Raw genomic sequence first — 14597 nt, 5'->3', positions numbered from 1 at the left:
GTTTTTGGACGTTTGAAACGTGCAAATATTGAATTTAAAATAGACGTTTGAACAGATAACTCGGACCCCACGTCAGCCTTTTTTTTGAACGTTTGAACAAATAATTTTGACTTCACGTCAGCTAGTAATGGCTATTCAAAAAAAATGCTGACGTGGGGTCCGAGTTATCTGTTCAAACGTCTATTTAAAATGTAGTTTTTGGACGTTTGAAACGTGGCAAATATTGAATTTAAAATAGACGTTTGAACAGATAACTCGGACCCCACGTCAGCCTTTTTTTTGAACGTTTTTAACAAATAATTTTGACTTCACGTCAGCTAGTAATGGCTATTCAAAAAAAATGCTGACGTGGGGTCCGAGTTATCTGTTCAAACGTCTATTTAAAATATAGTTTTTGGACGTTTGAAACGTGCAAATATTGGATTTAAAATAGACGTTTGAACAGATAACTCGGACCCCACGTCAGCCTTTTTTTTGAACGTTTGAACAAATAATTTTGACTTCACGTCAGCTAGTAATGGCTATTCAAAAAAAATGCTGACGTGGGGTCCGAGTTATCTGTTCAAACGTCTATTTTAAAATGTAGTTTTTGGACGTTTGAAACGTGCAAATATTGAATTTAAAATAGACGTTTGAACAGATAACTCGGACCCCACGTCAGCCTTTTTTTTTGAACGTTTGAACAAATAATTTTGACTTCACGTCAGCTAGTAATGGCTATTCAAAAAAAATGCTGACGTGGGGTCCGAGTTATCTGTTCAAACGTCTATTTAAAATATAGTTTTTGGACGTTTGAAACGTGCAAATATTGGATTTAAAATAGACGTTTGAACAGATAACTCGGACCCCACGTCAGCCTTTTTTTTGAACGTTTGAACAAATAATTTTGACTTCACGTCAGCTAGTAAAGGCTATTCAAAAAAAATGCTGACGTGGGGTCCGAGTTATCTGTTCAAACGTCTATTTAAAATGTAGTTTTTGGACGTTTGAAACGTGCAAAATATTGAATTTAAAATAGACGTTTTGAACAGATAACTCGGACCCCACGTCAGCCTTTTTTTTGAACGTTTGAACAAATAATTTTGACTTCACGTCAGCTAGTAATGGCTATTCAAAAAAAATGCTGACGTGGGGTCCGAGTTATCTGTTTCAAACGTCTATTTAAAATATAGTTTTTGGACGTTTGAAACGTGCAAATATTGGATTTAAAATAGACGTTTGAACAGATAACTCGGACCCCACGTCAGCCTTTTTTTTGAATGTTTGAACAAATAATTTTGACTTCACGTCAGCTAGTAATGGCTATTCAAAAAAAATGCTGACGTGGGGTCCGAGTTATCTGTTCAAACGTCTATTTTAAATATAGTTTTTGGACGTTTGAAACGTGCAAATATTGAATTTAAAATAGACGTTTGAACAGATAACTCGGACCCCCACGTCAGCCTTTTTTTTGAACGTTTTGAACAAATAATTTTGACTTCACGTCAGCTAGTAATGGCTATTCAAAAAAAATGCTGACGTGGGGTCCGAGTTATCTGTTCAAACGTCTATTTAAAATATAGTTTTTTGGACGTTTGAAACGTGCAAATATTGGATTTAAAATAGACGTTTGAACAGATAACTCGGACCCCACGTCAGCCTTTTTTTTGAACGTTTGAACAAATAATTTTGACTTCACGTCAGCTAGTAATGGCTATTCAAAAAAAATGCTGACGTGGGGTCCGAGTTATCTGTTCAAAACGTCTATTTTAAATATAGTTTTTGGACGTTTGAAACGTGCAAATATTGAATTTAAAATAGACGTTTGAACAGATAACTCGGACCCCACGTCAGCCTTTTTTTTGAACGTTTGAACAAATAATTTTGACTTCACGTCAGCTAGTAATGGCTATTCAAAAAAAATGCTGACGTGGGGTCCGAGTTATCTGTTCAAACGTCTATTTAAAATATAGTTTTTGGAGGTTTGAAACGTGCAAATATTGAATTTAAAATAGACGTTTGAACAGATAACTCGGACCCCACGTCAGCCTTTTTTTTGAACGTTTGAACAAATAATTTTGACTTCACGTCAGCTAGTAATGGCTATTCAAAAAAAAATGCTGACGTGGGGTCCGAGTTATCTGTTCAAACGTCTATCTTAAATATAGTTTTTGGGCGTTTGAAACGTCCAAATATTGAATTTAAAATAGACGTTTGAACAGATAACTCGGACCCCACGTCAGCCTTTTTTTTGAACGTTTGAACAAATAATTTTGACTTCACGTCAGCTAGTAATGGCTATTCAAAAAAATGCTGACTTGGGGGGTCCGAGTTATCTGTTCAAACGTCTATCTTAAATATAGTTTTTGGGCGTTTGAAACGTGCAAATATTGAATTTAAAATAGACGTTTGAACAGATAACTCGGACCCCACGTCAGCCTTTTTTTTTGAACGTTTGAACAAATAATTTTGACTTCACGTCAGCTAGTAATGGCCTATTCAAAAAAAATGCTGACGTGGGGTCCGAGTTATCTGTTCAAACGTCTATCTTAAATATAGTTTTTGGGCGTTTGAAACGTGCAAATATTGAATTTAAAATAGACGTTTGAACAGATAACTCGGACCCCACGTCAGCCTTTTTTTTGAACGTTTGAACAAATAATTTTGACTTCACGTCAGCTAGTAATGGCTATTCAAAAAAAATGCTGACGTGGGGTCCGAGTTATCTGTTCAAACGTCTATTTAAAATATAGTTTTTGGACGTTTGAAACTTGCAAATATTGAATTTAAAATAGACGTTTGAACAGATAACTCGGACCCCACGTCAGCCTTTTTTTTGAACGTTTGAACAAATAATTTGACTTCACGTCAGCTAGTAATGGCTATTCAAAAAAAATGCTGACGTGGGGTCCGAGTTATCTGTTCAAACGTCTATCTTAAATATAGTTTTTGGACGTTTGAAACGTGCAAATATTGGATTTAAAATAGACGTTTGAACAGATAACTCGGACCCCACGTCAGCCTTTTTTTTGAACGTTTGAACAAATAATTTTGACTTCACGTCAGCTAGTAATGGCTATTCAAAAAAAATGCTGACGTGGGGTCCGAGTTATCTGTTCAAACGTCTATCTTAAATATAGTTTTTGGGCGTTTGAAACGTGCAAATATTGAATTTAAAATAGACGTTTGAACAGATAACTCGGACCCCACGTCAGCCTTTTTTTTGAACGTTTGAACAAATAATTTTGACTTCACGTCAGCTAGTAATGGCTATTCAAAAAAAATGCTGACGTGGGGTCCGAGTTATCTGTTCAAACGTCTATCTTAAATATAGTTTTTGGACGTTTGAAACGTGCAAATATTGAATTTAAAATAGACGTTTGAACAGATAACTCGGACCCCACGTCAGCCTTTTTTTTGAACGTTTGAACAAATAATTTTGACTTCACGTCAGCTAGTAATGGCTATTCAAAAAAAATGCTGACGTGGGGTCCGAGTTATCTGTTTAAACGTCTATCTTAAATATAGTTTTTGGGCGTTTGAAACGTGCAAATATTGAATTTAAAATAGACGTTTGAACAGATAACTCGGACCCCACGTCAGCCTTTTTTTTGAACGTTTGAACAAATAATTTTGACTTCACGTCAGCTAGTAATGGCTATTCAAAAAAAATGCTGACGTGGGGTCCGAGTTATCTGTTCAAACGTCTATCTTAAATATAGTTTTTGGACGTTTGAAACGTGCAAATATTGAATTTAAAATAGACGTTTGAACAGATAACTCGGACCCCACGTCAGCCTTTTTTTTGAACGTTTGAACAAATAATTTTGACTTCACGTCAGCTAGTAATGGCTATTCAAAAAAAATGCTGACGTGGGGTCCGAGTTATCTGTTCAAACGTCTATTTAAAATATAGTTTTTGGACGTTTGAAACGTGCAAATATTGGATTTAAAATAGACGTTTGAACAGATAACTCGGACCCCACGTCAGCCTTTTTTTTGAACGTTTGAACAAATAATTTTGACTTCACGTCAGCTAGTAATGGCTATTCAAAAAAAATGCTGACGTAGGGTCCGAGTTATCTGTTCAAACGTCTATTTTAAATATAGTTTTTGGACGTTTGAAACGTGCAAATATTGAATTTAAAATAGACGTTTGAACAGATAACTCGGACCCCACGTCAGCCTTTTTTTTGAACGTTTGAACAAATAATTTTGACTTCACGTCAGCTAGTAATGGCTATTCAAAAAAAATGCTGACGTGGGGTCCGAGTTATCTGTTCAAACGTCTATCTTAAATATAGTTTTTGGGCGTTTGAAACGTGCAAATATTGAATTTAAAATAGACGTTTGAACAGATAACTCGGATCCCACGTCAGCCTTTTTTTTGAACGTTTGAACAAATAATTTTGACTTCACGTCAGCTAGTAATGGCTATTCAAAAAAAATGCTGACGTGGGGTCCGAGTTATCTGTTCAAACGTCTATTTAAAATATAGTTTTTGGACGTTTGAAACGTGCAAATATTGGATTTAAAATAGACGTTTGAACAGATAACTCGGACCCCACGTCAGCCTTTTTTTTGAACGTTTGAACAAATAATTTTGACTTCACGTCAGCTAGTAATGGCTATTCAAAAAAAATGCTGACGTGGGGTCCGAGTTATCTGTTCAAACGTCTATTTTAAATATAGTTTTTGGACGTTTTAAACGTGCAAATATTGAATTTAAAATAGACGTTTGAACAGATAACTCGGACCCCACGTCAGCCTTTTTTTTGAACGTTTGAACAAATAATTTTGACTTCACGTCAGCTAGTAATGGCTATTCAAAAAAAATGCTGACGTGGGGTCCGAGTTATCTGTTCAAACGTGCAAAAAATTATATTTAAAATAGACGTTTGAACAGATAACTCGGACCCCACGTCAGCGTTTTTTTTTGAACGTTTGAACAGATAATTTTGACTTCACGTCAGCAATATCTGTTGTCTGTGCTAATCTAACCAGTTTAACTGGCGACTAGTGTAAAAGATGTAGGTCAGAGATGCACCCTTTACACCTGTTTACAGGGTGGATATACGATCTCTTCGTACTCTTTTACCCTAGTTTCGACCTTACGGGTCTCATCAGGCCAGTGCATTTTCACATTTGTGAAACGTGTCCGAGGTTCTGTGTGTGTCGCGTGTGTCTATTTTTTATACTCTCACGAGATGTGTAACCCGTTAAATTGTGTTTTGTGTGTCTCTTTTTCTCGTACGACGTAACCATTAGGTGACTTGACCGTCTTGTTCCTATCTCTTTCTCTCTCTCCCTCTCTCTCTCCCTGTCTTGACGTGACCTTGGGAGTTGGTCTGCACTCCTGACTCTTTTACTCTCGGGCGATGTGGCCAGGACGCGTGTGTCTGTGTTGTGCATGTGTTGTATGTGTCATTAATTTATTTTATTAATCAAAGAATTGTTACAATTACAGGCCTAAACTACCTAAATAAAATTAAATACATTCATAGAAAAGGGTGTAAAAAAGTTCATAGCATCTAAAAAAATGATCACATTTCGAGAGCTATTATCACAAGCAGGGAATAGTTGAAAAACCGTTGAAGAAAGATCGATGGACAACGTACACGTTGCTGTACCAAAAATCAACGAAATTTCGCGGACACTTATACAACGTTAAATAAATGTTGCAGACAAGTTTGAATTTTTAATAGAAAAATTTATCTATTTTCAGTTAGCAAATTATATTTTAAAAATAGAATTCATATAGTCACCATATAAACAAAAATGGTTTAATTTGAGTAGAGTGACGGCTGCCTCTGATCAGAGAAACAAGAGTAGTTCCACCTGGTATTACGAGGAGAGGCATGCAGTCCAATTTTTGCTGTCAGTGTTGGACTAATAGAGAACAGACTAATCATGGTGTTCATCACCTTCGTAATTTTTCAGACTATGAAGAACTTAAGCGCTATAACCAGTGCGTAAAATTAGAGTAGATGAAGGTAAATGAACTCGCCGCAAATATTGCAGCGCATATACGGCTAAGCCAAGGCGCTTAAAAAATCATTATTCGACCGCGGGCACGAACATATCGCATTAAATTAAAAAAAATAGAACCTATGGACAATACTGATCACGCTCCTTGCAATGCTATTTCCGAAACAAGTCGAGATATAATATAATTAATACAGTTACCATGCAAGCCGTTCGATCCGCAGGAAAGGTGTCTGCGCACCGCTTGCATGATCGAACGCGACGAATGACGAAAAAAACCATCGTCGACGCGCATATGCACCGCAGGCCAAACTCAAAACCTGCTGTTGTTTACGTTACAGCAGGAATATCAGCTGTTTTGTGTTGGTGCTGGCGAGAGAATCAAACAGGAAACGCGGATTATACGCAGAATTTTAAAATGCCGTTTTACTCAAAAGACTGGAGGAGTCCGGGCGAGGAATGGGTGAAAACGGACGAAGGATGGGAGAAGAAGAAAGTCCTGGAGCACTACAAGCAAATCAAGTGAGTTTGCCAATATTAATTTATCGGGAAGGTTTTCCTGCTGTTGTGTATATCGATTCGCGCGGCCACGGTTTCTTTGTTCTCTGAGGCTTATATTTGCCGACTTTCACTCGCAGTACGAATTACAATAAGAAAACTGACGCTTTATCGGAATTTCAGAAAGGTTTCGGCGTTACAGCTGCATTAATTCGTGATCCAAAGTTCTTCTGCAGTTACTGCACATTTCTCTGGACCCATTCGCCTTTCAAAAGGTCATAAAAACCTCTTTGTTATTTATAGAAAATCTATTTTAAGCCGCACTAAAGATAGACTTAACACCACGCCATGTATTATACGGGTTTCCCCAATACTAATTCCCAAGCGGGAAAACCTATAAGAGTTTTTCTTCGCGCTGACCCAGATTTCATTACTCTTCCGTCGGGGTTGACCCAGATTTTCACGAGACATATTCACGAGAATATTCGGGTTTCACATCTTTGCCCGCGTCACAAGGTGCAACTAACTCAAAAGGTCAAGACGTAACGTGGGCGCGCTGCGGTTCGCCTTAATTTAAATTAATGCATTTCGGTCTTCTCGCCTACGGAGGCGGTGAACTGTTATTATGTTTTCGCACAACAAAGAATTAAATCCTTTGGTAAGCCGATTAATGGTACCCAAGTGACATCATACCGATTTAGTACCCCCTCCTCTCCAAATTAATCGGTTGACCAGTGAGACACATGTTGACCCTGGTCGACTGCCAGAATCTGGGGTGCGTTCAGAAACCAAATCGCGAGGGTTACCTTAAGTGTAATCTGGTGTAATGGTGTAATCTGTATAAGGTTGTCTGACAGAATCATTTAATTACTTCCAGGCAGTCAAGTGAATTCAATCATCTCACATTGATTACTCAATATCCTTACAATAAGCGAAGAGAGAAATAGACACAACTACCTAGAAGAATAAATTAATTTCTTCCAGGCAGTTGAGAATCAAAGATGCAGAAGTTAAGAAAGAACAAGAAAAAAATTATGTCCAATTATGAAATTCACCATCGCAAATTATAAGGTAACTATTTCTGAACTCACCCCTGCTGGACTAAGCTTGTTGTCGAAGCGAGTATACCGTCGATATCTGTCATACATGTCAACTGTCAATTATCCACTCTCTCGACAACTGTCGTTCTTGTCAGCCACAACCCGACGTCATGACCCCCACGTCATGTTGCGGTGCTACAGACTTAATCTAATATAATTATAGAGGGTTAAGTGCTTTCAAAGGCATTTAGTGCTGGTTTAAATAATTAATTATTTCACTATCCCGTGTAAACAACTGAAAAAAGCTTTAACTAATACTGTTATTTACAAAGACAAACACGATCAGATAAACGAAAACATTATTAAAAGTATGGAAACTTCAAAGAGCCATTTCCAGGACAGTATGCGATCGAGATCCTGGCTGACATGAACTGTTGTATTGTGTTTCGTTTATTTTTTAGCAGCTTGTGCGTTACTACTTTGGGGAAGGTCATTGTTAGTCCTGTAGGCGACCCTAATGACAAGTTGATCCAGGAATTTTATAAAACGTCCTTCCAGGCAACGCCCTGGGTAACCGTGGTGCGTTTGTTGGAGAAAAACGACCAAACGCCTTGGGAGTTGGACGACATCGTCCAGGACCTTTCCAGCCATGTAATGGAAAAGAAGATCACGATTAAAACAAGGATTGTCAAATTTCATCGAAATATCAGCTCAGAAGGACCAGGATGCAGCTCGGATGCTTCTCCTAAATTAATAAAAACAAGATCAGAAAATCGATGTTTTTTCAAGGAAGAATTGTCCTTTAGGAGAAACTCGGCTTACGTCATTATTTGCAAGCAACCTCAGGTATTGCTTCACCAAATCCACTTAAACAAAGTGATTTTCAGACCAAGAAAAACAAACATGGTGATATTCTCTTCAAAGAACCCCAACATGACGTGTCTTCGCCATTATCTGAGATTAACCTGGACCAAATTTCAGATTCCATACGTGATAGCGCTTATCCACGACTCCATATTTATCTACAACCCGTTTGAACCGACTCTATGTGGATATGGTCAACTGGAGCAATATCTCTTGAAAGACATCGTGAATGATCCAACCCTTCTACCGGACGGTGTGACAAACCTCAAGGGATACCCCCTGAACATTTCAATATTCGACAGCTATCCCTCGGCCTTCTACCAGCTGCCAAAGATGCTACAAGACTCTCAGATTTACAAACGACTTCCCAGACCTAACGGTACCATCTTGGGTGGCATTGATGGCGTCACCATAACCACCCTCTCGCAACTGATGAATTTTTCAATGAATATTTGCAAGCATCCATATTGCAACTACTACGGAATGCTTCTGGAAAACAAAACAGTAATCGGCAGCCTCAAGATGGTCATCGATAGAAAGGTCGATATTCAGGCTAACGCCAGATACATAACTGACTATCACGTGCAAGGTTTTGAATTTGCCGGACCTTACATGAGCGATAACGTATGCCTAATCGTTCCCAGGCCGACCGTAATGCCTATGTGGTTGAAACTCGCACTACTTTTCGATTTTCGGATCAGTTTGTTCTTCCTGGTAGTGATCGTTTTCGTGGTACTAATCAACAAACTTATCCACAAAGAATTTTCCACGGGAGATTCACTTATGGAAGTCTTCTGCATCTTATTGGGTCAATCAAGGAAAAGCACCTTACACTACCGACAGCAATCAGCTAGACTCCTCTTAGGAAGCCTGATGCTCTTTTCCATGATAGTTTCCAGCATAAATTTGGCCACCTTATACATGTATTTACGACAAAAGACTTATATAGCACCGATCAACACTCTGGAAGAATTATACAAGAGCGGCATGCAGATTAAATCGGACTATGACCCTTTCGAGGGAAGCACCCTGGAACTCTACCAAAACCTTTCCAAGAAACTGACACTTCTTCCAGAAAACAGGTCCATTTCATTCGAGTATACAGTCAGCGGACAAGGAGCGGGGGTGCAACGACTTCTGCATACGAAGTTCTTCACAGGCATCCAGTATATTGATTCCGAGGATGAGCCGTTGATCCACGTCGTACCTGAGTGTCCGCGGTTTTACTGGCTCACGTACATTGTACCATCGGGGTCACCCTTTTTGAAAACCATTAACCATTATCTGGTGATCTTCAGCGAACACGGTTTATACAAGAAGTGGTACCGGGATTTCGATGTGGCCCTACAGGTGGAGGCCCAGTACAAGATAAAGAGGAGGCCTCACCACGCGAGAAATCCCACCAGTATGAAGGACATCCTTTACGCCTTCTGGTTGTTGGGATTCGGATTGGGTCTTGCTTCCGTAGTGTTCTTTTATGAGATTTTTTATGTCAAACTTAGTCATAAGTAGATAATGCATAGAAATGTTTACGAATCATTAAAGATACACAAGCTCATTGGTTTTTTTGTAACTTCAAGTTCGTCTTATCTACTGTGTATAACCTTCCTACTATATACAGAGCGGCTCTTAATTGTCCCTTTCCCTTGAAGTCCTCCACCCTTAAACTCATTTTGAAGTTTTGCAAAATGAGGTGGTACTCTTGCAAAACTTCAACATGGCGATATATGTTACGCAACCGTAGACTTTTTGTTTCAAGTAGCCCGATAAAAAAAATTCCCGGGGTGCAAGATCGGGAGATCTGACTGGCCACTCGGTAGGCCCTCGACGACCAATCCACCGATTAAGGTAAGTATTAGTCAAAAATTCTCTAACATTTTTGCTAAAGTAAGGCGGTGCTCCATCATGTTAAAAAACTGTTTCAAACTCAAATTCATGAGGGTTGTCTTCAATATTCTAAAGGATCAGTCGTTCAACTGCATTTTCCAACATGTTTAAGTAGTAAGGGTCCCCTGTCAAATTTCATTTCAAACTCTACAAGCAACAACACACCTACAAACTAATTACACCTAAATATCATTTAGTGGGAGCTTTCAAACGAGGTATCGCATGATCCCTTTTCTATTTAATTTTAATTTTCAAAATGAGTCCTGTCTCCATTTACAGTTTTACAAAATGAGGTAGGGACCAAAACGTACTATTTATGTGTGGCGCATACTCCGCAGGTGTTTCCCTCGACAAATGATTCCATTAGAAACTTTTCGTTACAAAAACAAACCGCACTAAATTATTAATCCATTTTCGATACGCCGTATCAAAAGAAGTAATATTTAAATCAAAGTAGGCTTTAGCGTTCCCGTAAACGTAATTACACAGCACTCAAGAGCGGTAATTTATATTTAACGACCTGTCCATTAATGATTCCGAAGAAAACAAAGTTTAATCGCACACTGTTTGTGGTGGGCGATATGGGTGCTACGGTTATCATATTGATACTGTGGGCCCATCTACTAATCCAGGCGTCTGGGAAATTGAGTTTTGTTGACAACCGACATTGTTTCTTCTTAAAGAATTACGAAGTTTATGTGGAGCATTTCAAGTTGTCCAACACCATACAGATCACGAGACTGTACCACGAGTCAGCTGACCATCGCAGCAATGACTTACTCGCCGAGTTTACCGAGATGAATTTATATTTAGAGAAGAGCGTGCTGCTGATTTCCGAGAAAATTGATCAAAATAAAGTGAAGTTGAAACAACTTGCCGCACAACCCATAGAGTTTGTTAATAGATCTCCAGGAAACCATTCTGACGGAACTGCCGCCGAAGGCTTGCTGCAGCAGCGACTCCGATATATTTATTATAAATTCGTACGACTGTACATTGTTAAAGACACCAGCACGTTTTTGCAGTACTTAAGAATCTTAGATGTGAACAAGTTCCTTGCCGCAGCACGTACGTTAACAGTCATAATGTTTTCATCTCAAGACGCAGACCTCGAAGCCATGCAAACCCTTCTACAGTACCTCTGGAAGAAGTACTCTATCCTAAATGTGCTCGCTCAATTCCCATGCTCCGACAAAAAAGAGTTTATTTTCACCTATAAACCTTTCAGGATGACTCGACGTGGTTATGGGGCATTCGAGGCGTATCACTACAGGGACGGCCTGACGAATCCGGACTTCCTGCTGACTGACGTGGAACAGCTTAATGGCTATACCTTAAGGCTGGCGCAGTTTGAGCGTTATCCGTCTTCCACCCTGAATATCCCCAAAGTACTCACTGAAAACCCCATCTACGTCAACCGTGGGGCTATGAAACTTTATGGGATAGACGCGATGATGATGGCCGAGTTGCAACGGCAAATGAATTTTTCGGTTGAGATGTACGAGGGGTTTTTGGGGCAGAGCTATGGAAAGGTGAACGATGACGGACAGGCTGTAGGTAGCCTCAAGGCTGTTATAGACCGAATCATCGATATCCATGGTAACTCCAGATTTATAGTGAACTATGAGATTCAGGGTTACGAATTCACCTACAGATTCGACAACGATCATCTCTGCCTGATCGCTCCTGTTTCAGGAAACTTGCCAAAGTGGCAAACGATGTTTAAGCTATTCACATCCAACATTGGAATGATCATCTTGTTCAACGCCTTCATCTCTTTGCTTAACAAATGGTTCTCTGGACCAGCCCTAAGATACTCCGATGCAATATTTGAAGTGTTCAGTGTGGCGGTAGGACAAGCGATGTACTCTCCGCGCATCACCAGACCACTGTCACACTCTCACGAGATGTGTGAGCGTCCTCGTGTACTGTATAGTAACAACCACCATATTTGCTGCCGTTCTTTTAATCATTTTCACCGAAACCTTTCATTTGCCAGAAATCGATACCCTGGAAGATTTTGCGAAAAGCGGACAGGAGATCGTAACCTCTTACAACGCTTTTGAGGACATTGCGAGACAACCTTACATCGATCTGGCCAAGAGAGTTAAAGCGAAACCGCCCGAGACTAACTTGACCTCCATCGAGCTCGCTGCCCAATTGAAGACCGGCGGGATCGAACGATACTACGATGCCAACATCCAAATCAAGACAACCTTGGCAGATGAACATGGCAACGAGGTACTCCATATAGTAGCGGAATGTATTAATACCTATAATTTGGCTTTCTTGGTCCCCCTCGGATCACCCTACCTGGACGTGTTCAATCGGGTGATCATCTGGGCGGGCGAGGTAGGTTTGACCTACAAATGGTACTACGACTTCTACACTTTCTATATCTACCAGTATCGGGTGCACCAGTTGAAAAGGCACAACCATTCCAGCGATGAAGACTCCAGCTTCCTCAAATATACTTTTGAAGATTTCAAAGGACCACTCTTGATCTTTGTTATGGGAAACGTGATGGCTGTTTTCATATTTATATTGGAAATTTGTCGGGGTTTTATTTGTAACTAAAATATTACGTAATATATTTGAATGCAATAGTCATTGTGTTATTAAATGAGCCCAAAAACCAATTACGCATGATTAAATTTAGTCACCTCAGAATTCAAGAGAACCTTTTTCCAGGTCCAAAGCCAACGAGGAGGACAAAGAAAACATTGACACTGTCCAGGCATCGTCCAGCCACCAACCCTACTGCCAAGTCACATTTAAAAGTACAAAGGAGGTCAATAAACATTCTTAATAACCGTTGAAGCACCTTTAATAATCAATTTTCTATTCAGATCGCCGGATTCAACGAACTAGACGAAGCAGTGAAACGTCTTGATTTCCGAAGCGCGGTCCGAGACGTGAGGCGTTTCAATTACGTCTGCGCCCTCCTGGATCACCTCATTGGTCAGCAGATGACCGGAATGTCCGGTTGTGCGCAGAAAGCCCTACTTGCCATGCTCGAGGAGGTCGCTCGTTATGCGACCACCAGCCAGCACAACCCCAGAGGGTTCAGACGGTTGCTGAATAAGCTGAGGGCGCTCAGCGCCGCCGAGAGGTCCGCTTGTTGGGGAGGTAAACGTGTCTATGGACTCTTAAACTGTCAATTGATAAGAGCGTTTTTAGCTCCCCTGGGGTCCCAGCTGCTGTGGCATCAAAACACCTTGAAAATCAACCGGATACTCAACATGGGGTCAGAGTTCCAGATCGAGGAGCCGCATCCGGATAGTTACCCGAAACTACTGGGTCTACCAGAGGAGTGTCTGCGCGAGATCATCCTGCGTCTGTCCGATCACAGGGACTTGACGGCTGGTGCGCAGAGCTGTGAGCAGATCGGCGCAATCGTAAACGAGCAGCGAGTCTGGAGAGAGCTGACCAAGTTCCATTTCGACCAGAGGCAGATCGAGTTGGCGATGTCCAAGGAGGGCGAGACTGATTGGAAGACTGTATTTAATTTATTGAAAAAGTAGGAAGTCGATCAGAACTGGGATGTTGGTTGATAATAATGTTTGTTTTTATGTAACAGGACCTATGGACTGAATGAGGAGAGACAGTACGCGGAAATGTTGTCGCTGTGCAAGTACTGCCGCTGTCTGTTCTGGAAATCTTTGGGGCATCCGTGCATTGCCGATCAGTGTCCGGATTTTAAGGCGAGACTATTAGAGGCCGGTGGGGCCACTCCGCCCGCCCCAGTACCGCCCTCTGCGTTTTTGAAACTTTTCTCCTTGTAGGTTATTATAGAATAAAAGAGGATTCGAACTGTGGATATTAAGGAATCTTTCTGTCCCCTTTGGAAGAGTATCAGGGGACAGGAGAATTTCGCGTGGAGTGCTAGAATAAGTAAGAAGTATATGTCGTCCGGGCAACTTAGTTGTTAGTGTACAAATATGGCCGATAGTGTTTTGTTTCGGTTTAGGGTTTGCAGGTCATTTACTCATTGACGTTTAATTTGACTAAAAAACTCATTATCAAAGAACCTCTATGTTTCTATTAAAATTTATACACAAAATACTAAATTATATTTATAAGATTTTACAGACTATATTAATATATTTTGTTGTGCTTGTATTGCATTGTGATATAATTAATTTTTACATAATATTAACAATGGCGCATACATTATTTGTGTTTACTCACACACATTATATTCATGTGAAATAAACTATTTTCAATTACCTTCGCACGTGTTTTTTTTTTGCCGTGATATATATTGGCGCCCAACAGTGTGGTGACATACAACTTTTTTCTAACGGTAGCTTAGACCACATTTATTTGTCTCTCTGCGAAAGA

The 14597-nt window shown here is 39.9% G+C and overlaps 3 protein-coding genes across 4 annotated transcripts; all 3 read left to right on the top strand.

Moving 5' to 3' along the window:
- Window positions 1-6257: 6257 nt before the first annotated feature.
- Window positions 6258-14484, top strand: LOC126747363 (F-box only protein 25). Of its 2 annotated transcripts, XM_050455941.1 has the most exons (5): window positions 6264-6486; window positions 12945-13044; window positions 13103-13382; window positions 13434-13773; window positions 13834-14484. In XM_050455941.1, exons 1-5 carry the CDS (start codon window positions 6383-6385, stop codon window positions 14036-14038), a joined length of 1029 nt encoding a protein of 342 aa, XP_050311898.1. In that variant the 5' UTR covers window positions 6264-6382; the 3' UTR covers window positions 14039-14484. The 2 variants fall into 2 exon arrangements, with proteins under 2 accessions (XP_050311897.1, XP_050311898.1); XM_050455940.1 differs by having other exon boundaries at window positions 6258-6486; window positions 13103-13773.
- LOC126747364 (uncharacterized) lies at window positions 6500-12071 on the top strand. Its single transcript, XM_050455942.1, has 3 exons — window positions 6500-7120; window positions 10126-11852; window positions 11908-12071. The coding sequence occupies exons 2-3, from the start codon at window positions 10784-10786 to the stop codon at window positions 11931-11933; spliced, it is 1095 nt and encodes a 364-aa protein (XP_050311899.1). The 5' UTR covers window positions 6500-7120; window positions 10126-10783; the 3' UTR covers window positions 11934-12071.
- LOC126747362 (uncharacterized) lies at window positions 7229-9924 on the top strand. Its single transcript, XM_050455939.1, has one exon. The coding sequence runs from the start codon at window positions 7929-7931 to the stop codon at window positions 9876-9878; it is 1950 nt and encodes a 649-aa protein (XP_050311896.1). The 5' UTR covers window positions 7229-7928; the 3' UTR covers window positions 9879-9924.
- Window positions 14485-14597: the final 113 nt, after the last annotated feature.

The sequence above is a fragment of the Anthonomus grandis genome, chromosome 19 (assembly GCF_022605725.1).
Source record: "Anthonomus grandis grandis chromosome 19, icAntGran1.3, whole genome shotgun sequence".
NCBI classification, from domain to species: Eukaryota; Metazoa; Arthropoda; class Insecta; order Coleoptera; family Curculionidae; genus Anthonomus; species Anthonomus grandis.
This window is presented reverse-complemented; position numbering and strand designations above follow the sequence as displayed.

Excerpts from the sequence above, each read along its gene's own strand:
- LOC126747363 (XM_050455940.1), top strand. The coding sequence starts at position 6,260 with ATGCACCGCAGGCCAAACTCAAAACCTGCTGTTGTTTACGTTACAGCA. Across the intron at positions 13,045-13,102 it reads CATTTAAAAGTACAAAGGAG|ATCGCCGGATTCAACGAACT; the intron begins GTCAATAAACAT and ends TTTTCTATTCAG. Across the intron at positions 13,774-13,833 it reads GTATTTAATTTATTGAAAAA|GACCTATGGACTGAATGAGG; the intron begins GTAGGAAGTCGA and ends TTTATGTAACAG.
- LOC126747362 (XM_050455939.1), top strand. The coding sequence starts at position 7,929 with ATGAACTGTTGTATTGTGTTTCGTTTATTTTTTAGCAGCTTGTGCGTT.
- LOC126747364 (XM_050455942.1), top strand. The coding sequence starts at position 10,784 with ATGATTCCGAAGAAAACAAAGTTTAATCGCACACTGTTTGTGGTGGGC. Across the intron at positions 11,853-11,907 it reads CCGAATCATCGATATCCATG|ATTCGACAACGATCATCTCT; the intron begins GTAACTCCAGAT and ends ATTCACCTACAG.